The sequence below is a fragment of the Petromyzon marinus genome, chromosome 83 (genome assembly GCF_048934315.1).
Source record: "Petromyzon marinus isolate PM22_M1 ecotype Great Lakes invasive population chromosome 83, UKy_Petmar_22M1.pri1.0, whole genome shotgun sequence".
In the NCBI taxonomy this organism is placed as follows: Eukaryota; Metazoa; Chordata; class Hyperoartia; order Petromyzontiformes; family Petromyzontidae; genus Petromyzon; species Petromyzon marinus.
In genome coordinates this window covers 1,497,085-1,515,175 of record NC_133748.1, presented here as the reverse complement: position 1 = coordinate 1,515,175, position 18,091 = coordinate 1,497,085, and the positions used below count along the sequence as shown (strand labels likewise).

The window sequence follows — 18,091 nt, the reverse complement described above, 5'->3', positions numbered from 1 at the left end:
TCCTCCCATAGACTCCAACGTTAAAATCCTCCCATAGACTCCAACATTAAAATCCTCCCTTAGACTCCAACGTTAAAATCCTCACATAGACTCCAACATTAAAATCCTCCCATAGACCCCAACATTAAAATCCTCCCTTAGACTCCAACGTTAAAATCCTCCCATAGACCCCAACGTTAAAATCCTCCCATAGACTCCAACGTTAAAATCCTCCCTTAGACTCCAACGTTAAAATCCTCCCACAGACCCCGACGTTAAAATCCTCCCATAGACTCCAACATTAAAATCCTCCCTTAGACTCCAACATTAAAATCCTCCCATAGACTCCAACATTAAAATCCTCCCTTAGACTCCAACGTTAAAATCCTCCCTTAGACTCCAACGTTAAAATCCTCCCATAGACCCCGACGTTAAAATCCTCCCACAGACCCCAACGTTAAAATCCTCCCACAGACCCCGACGTTAAAATCCTCCCACAGACCCCAACGTTAAAATCCTCCCACAGACCCCGACGTAAAAATCCTCCCATAGACTCCAACATTAAAATCCTCCCATAGACTCCAACATTAAAATCCTCCCTTAGACTCCAACGTTAAAATCCTCCCATAGACCCCGACGTTAAAATCCTCACATAGACTCCAACGTTAAAATCCTCCCATAGACTCCAACATTAAAATCCTCCCATAGACCCCAACGTTAAAATCCTCCCATAGACTCCAACATTAAAATCCTCCCTTAGACTCCAACGTTAAAATCCTCCCATAGACTCCAACATTAAAATCCTCCCTTAGACTCCAACGTTAAAATCCTCCCATAGACTCCAACGTTAAAATCCTCCCATAGACTCCAACATTAAAATCCTCCCTTAGACTCCAACGTTAAAATCCTCACATAGACTCCAACATTAAAATCCTCCCATAGACCCCAACATTAAAATCCTCCCTTAGACTCCAACGTTAAAATCCTCCCATAGACCCCAACGTTAAAATCCTCCCATAGACTCCAACGTTAAAATCCTCCCTTAGACTCCAACGTTAAAATCCTCCCACAGACCCCGACGTTAAAATCCTCCCATAGACTCCAACATTAAAATCCTCCCTTAGACTCCAACATTAAAATCCTCCCATAGACTCCAACATTAAAATCCTCCCTTAGACTCCAACGTTAAAATCCTCCCTTAGACTCCAACGTTAAAATCCTCCCATAGACCCCGACGTTAAAATCCTCCCATAGACCCCAACGTTAAAATCCTCCCACAGACCCCGACGTTAAAATCCTCCCACAGACCCCAACGTTAAAATCCTCCCACAGACCCCGACGTAAAAATCCTCCCATAGACTCCAACATTAAAATCCTCCCATAGACTCCAACATTAAAATCCTCCCTTAGACTCCAACGTTAAAATCCTCCCATAGACCCCGACGTTAAAATCCTCACATAGACTCCAACGTTAAAATCCTCCCATAGACTCCAACATTAAAATCCTCCCATAGACCCCAACGTTAAAATCCTCCCATAGACTCCAACATTAAAATCCTCCCTTAGACTCCAACGTTAAAATCCTCCCATAGACTCCAACATTAAAATCCTCCCTTAGACTCCAACGTTAAAATCCTCCCATAGACTCCAACGTTAAAATCCTCCCATAGACTCCAACATTAAAATCCTCCCTTAGACTCCAACGTTAAAATCCTCACATAGACTCCAACATTAAAATCCTCCCATAGACCCCAACATTAAAATCCTCCCTTAGACTCCAACGTTAAAATCCTCCCATAGACCCCAACGTTAAAATCCTCCCATAGACTCCAACGTTAAAATCCTCCCTTAGACTCCAACGTTAAAATCCTCCCACAGACCCCGACGTTAAAATCCTCCCATAGACTCCAACATTAAAATCCTCCCTTAGACTCCAACATTAAAATCCTCCCATAGACTCCAACATTAAAATCCTCCCTTAGACTCCAACGTTAAAATCCTCCCTTAGACTCCAACGTTAAAATCCTCCCATAGACCCCGACGTTAAAATCCTCCCATAGACCCCAACGTTAAAATCCTCCCACAGACCCCGACGTTAAAATCCTCCCACAGACCCCAACGTTAAAATCCTCCCACAGACCCCGACGTAAAAATCCTCCCATAGACTCCAACATTAAAATCCTCCCATAGACTCCAACATTAAAATCCTCCCTTAGACTCCAACGTTAAAATCCTCCCATAGACCCCGACGTTAAAATCCTCACATAGACTCCAACGTTAAAATCCTCCCATAGACTCCAACATTAAAATCCTCCCATAGACCCCAACGTTAAAATCCTCCCATAGACTCCAACATTAAAATCCTCCCTTAGACTCCAACGTTAAAATCCTCCCATAGACTCCAACATTAAAATCCTCCCTTAGACTCCAACGTTAAAATCCTCCCATAGACTCCAACGTTAAAATCCTCCCATAGACTCCAACATTAAAATCCTCCCTTAGACTCCAACGTTAAAATCCTCACATAGACTCCAACATTAAAATCCTCACATAGACTCCAACATTAAAATCCTCCCATAGACCCCAACATTAAAATCCTCCCTTAGACTCCAACGTTAAAATCCTCCCATAGACCCCAACGTTAAAATCCTCCCATAGACTCCAACGTTAAAATCCTCCCTTAGACTCCAACGTTAAAATCCTCCCACAGACCCCGACGTTAAAATCCTCCCATAGACTCCAACATTAAAATCCTCCCTTAGACTCCAACATTAAAATCCTCCCATAGACTCCAACATTAAAATCCTCCCTTAGACTCCAACGTTAAAATCCTCCCTTAGACTCCAACGTTAAAATCCTCCCATAGACCCCGACGTTAAAATCCTCCCATAGACCCCAACGTTAAAATCCTCCCACAGACCCCGACGTTAAAATCCTCCCACAGACCCCAACGTTAAAATCCTCCCACAGACCCCGACGTAAAAATCCTCCCATAGACTCCAACATTAAAATCCTCCCATAGACTCCAACATTAAAATCCTCCCTTAGACTCCAACGTTAAAATCCTCCCATAGACCCCGACGTTAAAATCCTCACATAGACTCCAACGTTAAAATCCTCCCATAGACTCCAACATTAAAATCCTCCCATAGACCCCAACGTTAAAATCCTCCCATAGACTCCAACATTAAAATCCTCCCTTAGACTCCAACGTTAAAATCCTCCCATAGACTCCAACATTAAAATCCTCCCTTAGACTCCAACGTTAAAATCCTCCCATAGACTCCAACGTTAAAATCCTCCCATAGACTCCAACATTAAAATCCTCCCTTAGACTCCAACGTTAAAATCCTCACATAGACTCCAACATTAAAATCCTCCCATAGACCCCAACATTAAAATCCTCCCTTAGACTCCAACGTTAAAATCCTCCCATAGACCCCAACGTTAAAATCCTCCCATAGACTCCAACGTTAAAATCCTCCCTTAGACTCCAACGTTAAAATCCTCCCACAGACCCCGACGTTAAAATCCTCCCATAGACTCCAACATTAAAATCCTCCCTTAGACTCCAACATTAAAATCCTCCCATAGACTCCAACATTAAAATCCTCCCTTAGACTCCAACGTTAAAATCCTCCCTTAGACTCCAACGTTAAAATCCTCCCATAGACCCCGACGTTAAAATCCTCCCACAGACCCCAACGTTAAAATCCTCCCACAGACCCCGACGTTAAAATCCTCCCACAGACCCCAACGTTAAAATCCTCCCACAGACCCCGACGTAAAAATCCTCCCATAGACTCCAACATTAAAATCCTCCCATAGACTCCAACATTAAAATCCTCCCTTAGACTCCAACGTTAAAATCCTCCCATAGACCCCGACGTTAAAATCCTCACATAGACTCCAACGTTAAAATCCTCCCATAGACTCCAACATTAAAATCCTCCCATAGACCCCAACGTTAAAATCCTCCCATAGACTCCAACATTAAAATCCTCCCTTAGACTCCAACGTTAAAATCCTCCCATAGACTCCAACATTAAAATCCTCCCTTAGACTCCAACGTTAAAATCCTCCCATAGACTCCAACGTTAAAATCCTCCCATAGACTCCAACATTAAAATCCTCCCTTAGACTCCAACGTTAAAATCCTCACATAGACTCCAACATTAAAATCCTCCCATAGACCCCAACATTAAAATCCTCCCTTAGACTCCAACGTTAAAATCCTCCCATAGACCCCAACGTTAAAATCCTCCCATAGACTCCAACGTTAAAATCCTCCCTTAGACTCCAACGTTAAAATCCTCCCACAGACCCCGACGTTAAAATCCTCCCATAGACTCCAACATTAAAATCCTCCCTTAGACTCCAACATTAAAATCCTCCCATAGACTCCAACATTAAAATCCTCCCTTAGACTCCAACGTTAAAATCCTCCCTTAGACTCCAACGTTAAAATCCTCCCATAGACCCCGACGTTAAAATCCTCCCATAGACCCCAACGTTAAAATCCTCCCACAGACCCCGACGTTAAAATCCTCCCACAGACCCCAACGTTAAAATCCTCCCACAGACCCCGACGTAAAAATCCTCCCATAGACTCCAACATTAAAATCCTCCCATAGACTCCAACATTAAAATCCTCCCTTAGACTCCAACGTTAAAATCCTCCCATAGACCCCGACGTTAAAATCCTCACATAGACTCCAACGTTAAAATCCTCCCATAGACTCCAACATTAAAATCCTCCCATAGACCCCAACGTTAAAATCCTCCCATAGACTCCAACATTAAAATCCTCCCTTAGACTCCAACGTTAAAATCCTCCCATAGACTCCAACATTAAAATCCTCCCTTAGACTCCAACGTTAAAATCCTCCCATAGACTCCAACGTTAAAATCCTCCCATAGACTCCAACATTAAAATCCTCCCTTAGACTCCAACGTTAAAATCCTCACATAGACTCCAACATTAAAATCCTCCCATAGACCCCAACATTAAAATCCTCCCTTAGACTCCAACGTTAAAATCCTCCCATAGACCCCAACGTTAAAATCCTCCCATAGACTCCAACGTTAAAATCCTCCCTTAGACTCCAACGTTAAAATCCTCCCACAGACCCCGACGTTAAAATCCTCCCATAGACTCCAACATTAAAATCCTCCCTTAGACTCCAACATTAAAATCCTCCCATAGACTCCAACATTAAAATCCTCCCTTAGACTCCAACGTTAAAATCCTCCCTTAGACTCCAACGTTAAAATCCTCCCATAGACCCCGACGTTAAAATCCTCCCATAGACCCCAACGTTAAAATCCTCCCACAGACCCCGACGTTAAAATCCTCCCACAGACCCCAACGTTAAAATCCTCCCACAGACCCCGACGTAAAAATCCTCCCATAGACTCCAACATTAAAATCCTCCCATAGACTCCAACATTAAAATCCTCCCTTAGACTCCAACGTTAAAATCCTCCCATAGACCCCGACGTTAAAATCCTCACATAGACTCCAACGTTAAAATCCTCCCATAGACTCCAACATTAAAATCCTCCCATAGACCCCAACGTTAAAATCCTCCCATAGACTCCAACATTAAAATCCTCCCTTAGACTCCAACGTTAAAATCCTCCCATAGACTCCAACATTAAAATCCTCCCTTAGACTCCAACGTTAAAATCCTCCCATAGACTCCAACGTTAAAATCCTCCCATAGACTCCAACATTAAAATCCTCCCTTAGACTCCAACATTAAAATCCTCCCTTAGACTCCAACGTTAAAATCCTCACATAGACTCCAACATTAAAATCCTCCCTTAGCCTCCAACGTTAAAATCCTCCCACAGACCCCGACGTTAAAATCCTCCCATAGACTCCAACATTAAAATCCTCCCATAGACTCCAACGTTAAAATCCTCCCTTAGACTCCAACGTTAAAATCCTCCCACAGACCCCAACGTTAAAATCCTCCTCCCCCCCACACCGCCACCGCCCCGTCCAGAAGGCGGAGGGCGTGTGGGACCCGGCGGGGCCGTCCCCCTGGGAGGACCTGACGCGCTACACCCGCACGGGCAGCTACGACATCTGGGGCAGCAAGGAGGTGGACTTCCTGGGCCTGGACAACTTCTCGAGCCCCTACCAGAACGAGGAGGGCATCGGGCGGACGCCCACGCTGGCGCAGCTCAACGCCGACGACTCGCAGCCCTTCTGCGCCTTCGACGCCTTCCCCGGCGGCGGCGGCGGCGGCGGCGGCGGCGGCAACCACCACCACCACCACCACCAAGCCCAGGGCTCCGGCGGGACGGCCGCGGCCGCAGCGGCCGGCGTCCGCCGCAGACGCCGCGGCGAAGACGGCGGCGGCGCTGCCGCCGTACCGGAGGCGGCGGCGGCGGCGGCGGCGGCGAGCGCCCCCAAGGCCTCCCCCCCCGACCGCGCCGCGTCGCCGCCGCCGCCGCCGGTGGCGTCCGTGGGCCTGACCGCGGCGGCGGCGGCGGCGGCGACGGCGTCCCGGGCCCCGCGCGCCCGGCTGAGCGCCGAGCGAGGAGGCCCCTCGCCGCCGCCCAGCGAGCTGCAGAAGCTGCTGGCGGTGGTGGCGGAGGAGGAGGAGGAGGAGGCGGCGCCGCAGCAGCAGCTGCCGCCGCGGCCTCCTCCTCCTCCTCCTCTCCGCGCGAACTCTCCGGTAACGCCGGCGGCGGCGGCAGCAGCCGGGGCGGTGAGGAGGCACAGCTCTGCGGCGGCGTTGCCGGCGGCGCCGCCGGCGGCGTCGTCGGCGCCCCCCCAGGCGGGCGCCCCGGTGCGCATGGTGGTGGTGAAGGCTCCCGACGGCTGGGAGGTGGTGAGGGCCGGCGCGGCGGCGGCGGAGGCGGCGGCGGAGGCGGCGGAGAGCCAGCGGCGTCGCCGCCGCAGCCGCACGAGCAGCAACAACAGCAACAACAGCGACAGCAGCAGCGGCAGCAGCGGCAGCAGCGGCAGCAGCGGCAGCAGCGGCGGCGGCGGCGGCGACGATGCCGCCGGCGGTGGCGGTGAGGCAGTCTTGCCGGGCGCCGGGCGAAGGGGGCCGGCCGTCGTGGCGAAGGAGCCAGGAGTGGCGGTGCCCAAGGAGGAGGATCACAACTACTACTCGTCGTCCGTGCTCAGGTGAGCGATGGCCGTGCGAATCGGAGGTGCGGTGCTGAGCCTGTGGTGCAAGTGGGTGGTGTTGGTGCAAGTGGGTGGTGTTGGTGCTGTGGGTGGTGTTGGTGCTGTGGGTGGTGTTAGTCTATGGGTAGTGTTGGTGCTATGGGTAGTGTTAGTCTATGGGTAGTGTTGAGTCTATGGGCAGTGTTAGTCTATGGGTGGTGTTAGTCTATGGGTAGTGTTGGTGCTATGATTAGTGTTAGTCTATAGGTGGTGTTAGTCTATGGGTGGATGTTAGTCTATGGGTGGTGTTAGTCTATGGGTAGTGTTAGTCTATGGGTGGTGTTGGTGCTATGGGTGGTGTTGGTGCTGTGGGTGGTGTTGGTGCTATGGGTAGTGTTAGTCTATGAGTGGTGTTGGTCTATGGGTGGTGTTGGTGCTGTGGGTGGTGTTGGTGCTATGGGTGGTGTTAGTCTGTGGATGGTGTTAGTCTATGTGTGATGTTGGTGCTATGGGTAGTGTTAGTCTATGGGTGGTGTTAGTCTATGGGTGGTGTTGGTGCTGTGGGTGGTGTTAGTCTGTGGGTGGTGTTAGTCTATGGGTGGTGTTAGTCTATGGGTGGTGTTAGTCTATGGGTGGTGTTGAGTCTATGGGTGGTGTTAGTCTATGGGTGGTGTTGAGTCTATGGGTGGTGTCGGTGCTATGGGTGGTGTTAGTCTATGGGTAGTGTTAGTCTATGGGTAGTGTTGGTGCTATGGGTAGTGTTGAGTCTATGGGTGGTGTTAGTCTATGGGTAGTGTTAGTCTGTGGGTGGTGTTAGTCTATGGGTGGTGTTAGTCTATGGGTGGTGTTGAGTCTATGGGTGGTGTTGGTGCTATGGGTGGTGTTGAGTCTATGGGTGGTGTTAGTCTATGGGTGGTGTTGAGTCTATGGGTGGTGTTGGTGCTATGGGTGGTGTTGGTGCTATGGGTGGTGTTAGTGCTGTGGGTGGTGTTGGTGCTATGGGTGGTGTTAGTCTGTGGATGGTGTTAGTCTATGGGTGGTGTTAGTCTATGGGTAGTGTTAGTCTATGGGTGGTGTTGGTGCTATGGGTGGTGTTGGTGCTGTGGGTGGTGTTGGTGCTATGGGTAGTGTTAGTCTATGAGTGGTGTTGGTCTATGGGTGGTGTTGGTGCTGTGGGTGGTGTTGGTGCTATGGGTGGTGTTAGTCTGTGGATGGTGTTAGTCTATGTGTGATGTTGGTGCTATGGGTAGTGTTAGTCTATGGGTGGTGTTAGTCTATGGGTGGTGTTGGTGCTGTGGGTGGTGTTAGTCTGTGGGTGGTGTTAGTCTATGGGTGGTGTTAGTCTATGGGTGGTGTTAGTCTATGGGTGGTGTTGAGTCTATGGGTGGTGTTAGTCTATGGGTGGTGTTGAGTCTATGGGTGGTGTCGGTGCTATGGGTGGTGTTAGTCTATGGGTAGTGTTAGTCTATGGGTAGTGTTGGTGCTATGGGTAGTGTTGAGTCTATGGGTGGTGTTAGTCTATGGGTAGTGTTAGTCTGTGGGTGGTGTTAGTCTATGGGTGGTGTTGGTGCTGTGGGTGGTGTTAGTCTATGGGTAGTGTTGAGTCTATGGGTAGTGTTAGTCTATGGGTAGTGATAGTCTATGGGTAGTGTTAGTCTATGGGTAGTGTTGAGTCTCTGGGTAGTGTTAGTCTATGGGTAGTGTTAGTCTATGGGTAGTGTTAGTCTATGGGTAGGGTTAGTCTATGGGTAGTGTTAGTCTATGGGTGGTGTTAGTCTATGGGTGGTGTTAGTCTATGGATGGTATTGAGTCTGGGTGGTGTTAGTCTATGGGTAGTGCTTAGTCTATGGGTGGTGTTAGTCTATGGGTAGTGTTAGTCTATGGGTAGTGTTAGTCTATGGGTGGTGTTAGTTTATGGGTGGTGTTAGTCTATGGGTGGTGTTGAGTCTATGGGTAGTGTTAGTCTATGGGTAGTGTTAGTCTATGGGTGGTGTTAGTTTATGGGTGGTGTTAGTCTATGGGTGGTGTTAGTCTATGGGCGGTGTTGAGTCTATTGGTAGTGTTAGTCTATGGGTGGTGTTAGTCTATGGGTGGTGTTAGTCTATGGGTAGTGTTAGTCTATGGGTAGTGCTTAGTCTATGGGTGGTGTTAGTCTATGGGTAGTGTTGAGTCTATGGGTGGTGTTAGTCTATGGGTGGTGTTAGTCTATGTGCAGTGTTAGTCTATGGGTAGTGTTGAGTCTATGGGTGGTGTTGAGTCTATGGGTGGTGTTAGTCTATGGGTAGTGTTAGTCTATGGGTGGTGTTAGTCTATGGGTAGTGTTAGTCTATGGGTAGTGTTGAGTCTCTGGGTAGTGTTAGTCTCTGGGTAGTGTTAGTCTGTGGGTAGTGTTGAGCCCATATGTGGAGTCTGCGTCTCTCTGCCCGTGGTGAGATGTTGATGACCTCGCCTGGTCTGCAGGAGATCGTTGGTTCGATTCCTAACCTGACGGATGCCTGCTGCTGCTGCTGCTGCATATTCGGGGGTCTGCCTCTCTCCCCCGTGGTGGTCACTGCGTGGATTTTAGAATCGACGTCACAGCCACTTGCATTTGAGCTGCCATCACCACGTGTGATGGCCAGGTCGCTTGTCTCGAGCGGCTCAGCGGGGTGCCTTTCTTACACCTGGTTACTAGTAAACATAGTTTAGTGTTTGTGTGGGGGTCTCCTCTGTGTGCATGCGTCTCTTCCGGGGGCTCTGTAGGTGTCCTGTGATTCTCGGCGTGTCTCTACGAGTCTGGCACTTTGTGGGTCTCTGTGGCTCTTGATGGGTCTCTGTGGGTGTCCTGTGGGTCCTCTATAAGTATGTGGCTCTCCGCTAAGCCACGCGGTGTGGGTCTCTGTGGGTGTTTGTGGGTCTCTGTGGGTGTTGATGGGTCTCTGTGGGTGTCCTGTGGGTCTCTGTGGGTGTTGGTGGGTCTCTGTGGGTGTTGATGGGTCTCTGTGGGTCTCTGTGGGTGTTGATGGGTCTCTGTGGGTGTCCTGTGGGTCTCTGTGGGTGTCCTGTGGGTCTCTGTGGGTGTTGATGGGTCTCTGTGGGTGTCCTGTGGGTCTCTGTGGGTGTTGGTGGGTCTCTGTGGGTCTCTGTGGGTGTTGATGGGTCTCTGTGGGTGTCCTGTGGGTCTCTGTGGGTGTCCTGTGGGTCTCTGTGGGTGTTGGTGGGTCTCTGTGGGTGTTGGTGGGTCTCTGTGGGTGTTGATGGGTCTCTGTGGGTCTCTGTGGGTGTTGATGGGTCTCTGTGGGTGTTGATGGGTCTCTGTGGGTGTTGATGGGTCTCTGTGGGTCTCTGTGGGTGTTGATGGGTCTCTGTGGGTGTCCTGTGGGTCTCTGTGGGTGTTGGTGGGTCTCTGTGGGTGTTGATGGGTCTCTGTGGGTGTTGATGGGTCTCTGTGGGTCTCTGTGGGTGTTGATGGGTCTCTGTGGGTGTTGATGGGTCTCTGTGGGTCTCTGTGGGTCTCTGTGGGTCTCTGTGGGTGTGCTGTGGGTCCTCTATAAGTATGTGGCTCTCCGCTAAGCCACGCGGTGTGAGCCTCCATCGCTGCCTGCGATGGTGGCCAGGTACCGCTGTGTCTCAACAAAGATCTGCTGAACAGGAGCTCACGTGGTAGGCCCTCCCCCCTCCTTGCACCTGGTAACATTAACATAGTGTAGTGTTAGTGTGGGTCTCTGTGGCTGTTTGTGGGTCTCTGTGGGTGTCCTGTGGGTCTCTGTGGGTGTTGGTGGGTCTCTGTGGGTGTTGGTGGGTCTCTGTGGGTGTTGGTCGGTCTCTGTGGGTCTCTGTGGGTGTTGATGGGTCTCTGTGGGTCTCTGTGGGTGTTGATGGGTCTCTGTGGGTGTCCTGTGGGTCTCTGTGGGTGTCCTGTGGGTCTCTGTGGGTGTTGGTGGGTCTCTGTGGGTGTTGGTGGGTCTCTGTGGGTGTTGATGGGTCTCTGTGGGTCTCTGTGGGTGTTGATGGGTCTCTGTGGGTCTCTGTGGGTGTTGATGGGTCTCTGTGGGTCTCTGTGGGTGTTGATGGGTCTCTGTGGGTCTCTGTGGGTCTCTGTGGGTGTTGATGGGTCTCTGTGGGTCTCTGTGGGTGTCCTGTGGGTCTCTGTGGGTGTTGGTGGGTCTCTGTGGGTGTTGGTGGGTCTCTGTGGGTGTTGATGGGTCTCTGTGGGTCTCTGTGGGTGTTGATGGGTCTCTGTGGGTCTCTGTGGGTATTGATGGGTCTCTGTGGGTCTCTGTGGGTCTCTGTGGGTGTTGATGGGTCTCTGTGGGTCTCTGTGGGTGTTGATGGGTCTCTGTGGGTGTTGATGGGTCTCTGTGGGTCTCTGTGGGTGTTGATGGGTCTCTGTGGGTCTCTGTGGGTGTCCTGTGGGTGTCTCTGCTAAGCCACGCGGTGTGAGCTGTCATCGCTGCGTGCGATGGTGGCCAGGTACCGCTGTGTCTCAACAAGTAGCCACTGAACAGGAGCTCACCTGGTGGTGGTGGAGGTGGTGGTGGTGGAGGTGGTGGTGGTGGTGGAGGTGGTGGTGGTGGTGGTGGAGGTGGTGGTGGTGGTGGAGGTGGTGAAGGTGGTGGTGGTGGTGAAGGTGGTGGTGGTGGTGGTGGAGGTGGTGGTGGTGGAGGTGGTGGTGGTGGTGGTGTTGAAGGTGGTGGTGGTGGAGGTGGTGGTGGTGGTGGAGGTGGTGGTGGTGGTGAAGGTGGTGGTGGTGGAGGTGGTGGAGGTGGTGGTGGTGGAGGTTTTGGAGGTGGTGGTGGTGGAGGTGGTGGTGGTGGAGAAGGTGGTGGAGGGTGGTGGAGGTGGTGGAGGTGGTGGAGGTGGTGGTGAAGGTGGTGGTGAAGGTGGTGGTGGTGGTGGTGGAGGTGGTGGTGGTGGTGAAGGTGGTGGTGAAGGTGGTGGTGGTGGTGGTGGAGGTGGTGGTGGTGGTGAAGGTGGTGGTGGTGGTGGAGGTGGTGGTGGTGAAGGTGGTGGAGAAGGTGGTGGTGAAGGTGGTGGTGGAGGTGGTGGTGGTGGTGGAGGTGGTGGTGGAGGTGGTGGAGAAGGTGGTGGAGGGTAACAAATAAACAGAACAGCTGTCGACTTCAGATGGGGAAACGTGGATGGAGTGAGGAGGTGGTGGAGGCTCCCGCGTCCCGCTGCTCTCTCCCTCAGCTGCGAGGCCGTGGGGGCCGTGGGGGCCGTGGGGGCCGTGGGGGGCGTGGGGGGCGGAGGAGTGGGGGGCACCCTGAAGTCGACGGACGACGAGGAGGACCTGGAGCACGATGAGGGCTTTGGCAGTGACCACGAGGAGAGCGACGAGGATGAGGAGGATGAGGAGGATGAGGAGGAGGATGATGAGGAGGAGGAGGAGGACGATGATAAGGACAGAGATGAGCTGAGCGACACCTTCTCTGAAACAGGTGGAGTGGCTTCGCATGGAACTAGCACTCAACTAGCACTCAACTAGCACTCAACTAGCACTCCACTAGCACGCAACTTACATTATGAGACCTCCTTTGCCAGAAACAAGATATAGGAATAGGTTTTACCCTTTTAACTGGCACAAAAAAACTGACACCTTTATTCAAGGCATCGTGTTTGCAATAACCACAACACAAGCAGTCAAAATGCAAACAAAAAAGAGACAACTCTGATAATAATATTGGCACTGTCCTTGAATTTGATTGGTCCACACCAGAAACGGCTTTTCTTAGAGCCCCTTTAGTCTCTCCACTGGTCCAACGCCAAAAGGCATACAACTCAACAACAGCGCACTATCAGAGTTATTGAATGCTCGGGGTGAGAATTTACATTGAGACCTCCTTTGCCAGTAAACAAGATATAGTAATGAGGTTTTTACCCTTTTAACTGGCACAAAAACTGACGCCTTTATTCAAGGCATCGTGTTTGCAATAACCACAACACAAGCAGTCAAAATGCAAACAAAAAAGACAACTCTGATAATAATATTGGCACTGTCCTTGAATTTGAAGGGTAAAACCTATTCATTCCTATATCTTGTTTCTGGCAAAGGAGGTCTCATAATGTAAATGCTCACCCCGAGCACCTCAATAACTCTGATAGTGCGCTGTTGTTGAGTTGTACGCCTTTTGGCGTCTTCTGGTCCAACACCAGTGGAGAGACTAAAGGGCTCTAAGAAAAGCCGTCTCTGGTGTGGACCAATCAAATTCAAGGACAGTCCCAATATTATAATCATCAGAGTTGTCTTTTTTTGTTTGCATTTTGACTGCTTGTGTTGTGGTTATTGCAAACATGATGCCTTGAATAAAGGTGTCAGTTTTTTTTGTGCCAGTTAAAAGGGTAAAACCTATTCCTATAGCACGCAACTATCACTCAACTAGCACTCAACTAGCACTCAACTAACACTCAACTATCACTCAACTATCACACAACTATCACTCAACTATCACTCAACTATCACTCAACTAACACTCAACTATCACTCAACTAGCACACAATTATCACTCAACTAGCACACAACTATCACTCAGCTATCACTCAACTAGCGCATAACTAGCACACAACTATCACTCAACTAGCACACAACTATCACTCAACTAGCACTCAACTAGCACACAACTAACACTCAACTATCACTCAACTAGCACTCAACTAGCACACAACAAACACTCAACTATCACTCAACTAACACTAAACTATCACTCAACTAGCACTCAACTAGCACTCAACTAGCACACAACTAACACTCAACTAACACTCAACTAGCACTCAACTAACACTAAACTATCACTCAACTATCACTCAACTAGCACACAACTAACACACAACTATCACTCAACTAGCACTCAACTAGCACTCAACTAGCACACAACTAACACTCAACTATCACTCAACTAACACTAAACTATCACTCAACTATCACTCAACTAGCACACAACTAACACACAACTATCACTCAACTATAACTCAACTAACACTCAACTTTCACTCAACTATCACTCAACTAGCACACAACTAGCACTCAACAAGCACACAACTATCACTCAACTATCACTAAACTATCACTCAACTATCACTCAACTAGCACAACTATCACTCAACTAGCACTCAACTATCACTCAACTAGCACTCAACTATCACCCAACTAGCACACAACTATCACTCAACTAGCACACAACTAACACTCAACTAGCACACAACTAGCACACAACTAGCACACAACTATCACTCAACTAACACTCAACTATCACTCAACTAACACTCAACTATCACTCAACTATCACTCAACATGCACACAACTAGCACACAACTATCACTCAACTATCACACAACTATCACACAACTATCACTCAACTAGCACAACTATCACTCAACTAACACACAACTAAGACTAAACTATCACACAACTATCACTCAACTAGCACTCCACCTCCATCACCACCACGCCACCACCATCACCACCACACCACCACCATCACCACCACACTACCGCCATCACCACCACCATCACCACCACACCACCGCCATCACCACCAGGCTACCGCCATCACCACCACACCACCACCATCACCACCACACCACCACCATCACCACCACGCTACCTCCATCACCACCAGGCTACCTCCATCACCACCAGGCTACCGCCATCACCAGCACCATCACCACCACACCACCACCATCACCACCACACCATCGCCATCACCACCACACTACCACCATCACCACCACCATCACCACCACACCACCACCATCACCACCACACCATTGCCATCACCACCACACTACCACCATCACCACCACACCACCACCATCACCACCACACCATCACCACCAGGCCACCTCCATCACCACCACCACTAGACTGCGTGTGACCCTGCCGTGACCCTGCCCGCGACCCCCGCCCCCTGACCCCGCCCCCTACCCCCCGAACCCCACCCCCTGCCTCCCAACTCCGCCCCCCCACCTCGCTCCCGACTCCGCCCTCTCGCCCCAATCCCCCCCTGCCCCCTGACCCCGCCCACTGCCTCCCGACTCCGCCCCCTGCCCCCCCTGACCCCGCCCACTGCCTCCCGACTCCACCCCACTGCCCCCCGACTCCGCCCCCTTCCCCCTGCCCCCTGACCCCGCCCACTGCCTCCCGACTCCACCCCACTGCCCCCCCGACTCCGCCCCCTTCCCCCTGCCCCCTGACCCCGCCCACTGCCTCCCGACTCCGCCCCACTGCCCCCCGACTCCGCCCCCTTCCCCCTGCCCCCTGACCCCGCCCACTGCCTCCCGACTCCGCCCCACTGCCCCCCCGACTCCGCCCCCTTCCCCCTGCCCCCTGACCCCGCCCACTGCCTCCCGACTCCAATCCCGACTCCGCCCCCCATGCCCCCCGTGCCCCCCCGTGCCCCCCGCGCGTGACCGCAGGCCTCGACGTGCCCACCGCGACGCTGTGCGGGGCCGGCGGCGACGACGGCGACGACGGCGACGACGACGACGAGGAGGAGGGGGAGGGGGAGGAGGGGGGTGGTGGTGGTGGTGCGGGGGGGGCACTCCGCGGGGGCCCGCGGAGTGCCCCCCCCGGCGCCGCAAGCACCGCTACTTCTGGGAGTACGGGGAGCATCACCCCCACCGCCCAAGCTGGACCGCAGCCTCACGGCGCCCGAGTGGGACCGCGACACCCTGCCCTCAAACGTGTACCGCTTGGGTGGCGGGCACGGTAATACTACTACACACACTCACTGTTACACTCACTCATACACTCACATACACTCACACACACACTCACTCATACACTCACACATACACTCACTCATACACTCACTCATACACTCACTCACACACTCACTCATACACTCATACACACACTCACTGTTACACTCACTCATACACTCACACATACACACACACACACACTCACTCATACACTCACTCATACACTCACTCACACACTCACTCATACACACATACACACACTCACTGTTACACTCACTCATACACTCACTGTTACACTCTCACTGTTACACACTCACATACACTCACATACACTCACTCACTCATACACACACTCATACACTCACTCACTCATACACTCACTCATACACTCACTCATACACTCATACACACACTCACTGTTACACTCACTCATACACTCACTGTTACACTCTCACTGTTACACACTCACATACACTCACATACACTCACTCACTCATACACTCACTCATACACTCACTCATACACAACACCACACACACCACACACACACTCACTCACACACTCACTCATACACTCACTCACTCAACACTCACTCACTCATACACTCACTCATACACTCACTCACTCACACACTCACTCACTCATACACACTCATACACTCACTCATACACTCATACACTCACTCATACACTCACTCATACACTCACTCATACACTCACACCTCACTCATACACTCACTCACAACTCACTCATACACACTCACTCACACACTCACTCACACACTCACTCATACACTCACTCATACACTCACTGTTACACACACACACACACACTCACTCACACACTCACTCATACACTCACTGTTACACTCACACACACACACACTCACTCACACACTCACTCACACACTCACTCATACACTCACTCATACACTCACTGTTACACTCACACACACACACTCACTCACACACTCACTCATACACTCACTGTTACACTCACACACACACTCACTCACACACTCACTCATACACTCACTCACACACTCACTGTTACACTCACACACACTCACTCTCTCATACACTCACTCATACACTCACTCATACACTCATACACTCACTCACTCATACACTCACTCACTCATACACTCATACACTCTTCACCTTCTTCTTCACCTTCTTCACCTTCTTCACCTTCTTCACCTCCTTCTTCACCACCTTCTTCACCTTCTTCACCTCCTTCACCTTCTTCACCTTCTTCACCTTCTTCACCTCCTTCACCTTCTTCACCTTCTTCTTCACCTTCTTCACCTTCTTCTTCACCTTCTTCTTCACCTCCTTCACCTTCTTCACCTTCTTCTTCACCTTCTTCACCTTCTTCACCTTCTTCACCTTCTTCACCTTCTTCACCTTCTTCTACACCTTCTACACCTTCTTCACCTTCTTCACCTTCTTCACCTTCTTCACCACCTTCTTCACCTTCTTCACCTTCTTCACCTTCTTCTTCACCTTCTTCACCTCCTTCACCTTCTTCACCTTCTTCTTCACCTTCTTCACCTTCTTCACCTTCTTCTTCACCTTCTTCACCTTCTTCTTCACCTTCTTCTTCACCTTCTTCACCTTCCTCACCTTCTTCACCTTCTTCACCTTCTTCACCTTCTTCTTCACCTTCTTCACCTTCACCTTCACCTTCTTCACCTTCTTCTTCACCTTCTTCTTCACCTCCTTCACCTTCTTCACCTTCTTCACCTTCTACTTCACCTTCTTCACCTTCTTCACCTTCTTCACCTCCTTCTTCACCACCTTCTTCACCTTCTTCACCTCCTTCACCTTCTTCACCTTCTTCACCTCCTTCTTCACCTTCTTCACCTTCCTCACCTTCTTCACCTCCTTCTTCACCACCTTCTTCACCTTCTTCACCTCCTTCACCTTCTTCACCTTCTTCACCTCCTTCTTCACCTTCTTCACCTCCTTCTTCACCTTCTTCACCTTCTTCTTCACCTCCTTCTTCACCTTCTTCACCTCCTTCTTCACCTTCTTCACCTTCTTCACCTCCTTCAACCTTCTTCACCTTCTTCTTCACCTTCTTCTTCACCTTCTTCACCTTCTTCTTCACCTTCACCTTCTTCACCTTCTTCACCTTCACCTTCTTCTTCACCTTCTTCACCTTCTTCACCTTCTTCACCTCCTTCACATTCTTCACCTTCCTCACCTCTTCACCTTCTTCTTCACCTTCTTCACCTTCTTCACCTTCTTCACCTTCTTCTTCACCTTCCTCACCTTCTTCACCTTCTTCTTCACCTTC

The 18,091-nt window shown here is 50.6% G+C and overlaps 2 protein-coding genes across 4 annotated transcripts in view; one reads left to right on the top strand and one right to left on the bottom strand.

The window, feature by feature from the left end:
* Positions 1–16,309, top strand: part of LOC116958797 (uncharacterized) — a 64,855-nt gene extending 48,546 nt beyond the window's left edge. The window contains exons 5-7 of one of the 3 annotated variants that reach the window (XM_076057650.1): positions 5,994–7,126; positions 12,215–12,528; positions 15,503–16,309. In XM_076057650.1, the coding sequence (XP_075913765.1) occupies positions 5,994–7,126; positions 12,215–12,528; positions 15,503–15,798 (1,743 nt within the window). In that variant the 3' untranslated portion in view covers positions 15,799–16,309. Of the gene's footprint in view, positions 1–5,990; positions 7,127–12,214; positions 12,529–15,502 lie in introns of all 3 variants that reach the window. The other 2 variants (XM_076057651.1, XM_076057649.1) reach the window with 2 other exon arrangements.
* A 626-nt stretch (positions 16,310–16,935) lies between these two features.
* The window catches only part of LOC142907818 (uncharacterized), a 3,923-nt gene continuing 2,767 nt past the window's right edge, over positions 16,936–18,091 (bottom strand). Inside the window, exons 2-7 of the mRNA XM_076057632.1 lie at positions 18,007–18,087; positions 17,903–17,971; positions 17,707–17,841; positions 17,590–17,673; positions 17,227–17,535; positions 16,936–17,196 (exon numbers count right to left, since the gene is read on the bottom strand). Coding sequence (XP_075913747.1) covers positions 16,936–17,196; positions 17,227–17,535; positions 17,590–17,673; positions 17,707–17,841; positions 17,903–17,971; positions 18,007–18,087 — 939 coding nt within the window. The remainder of the gene's footprint in view (positions 17,197–17,226; positions 17,536–17,589; positions 17,674–17,706; positions 17,842–17,902; positions 17,972–18,006; positions 18,088–18,091) is intronic.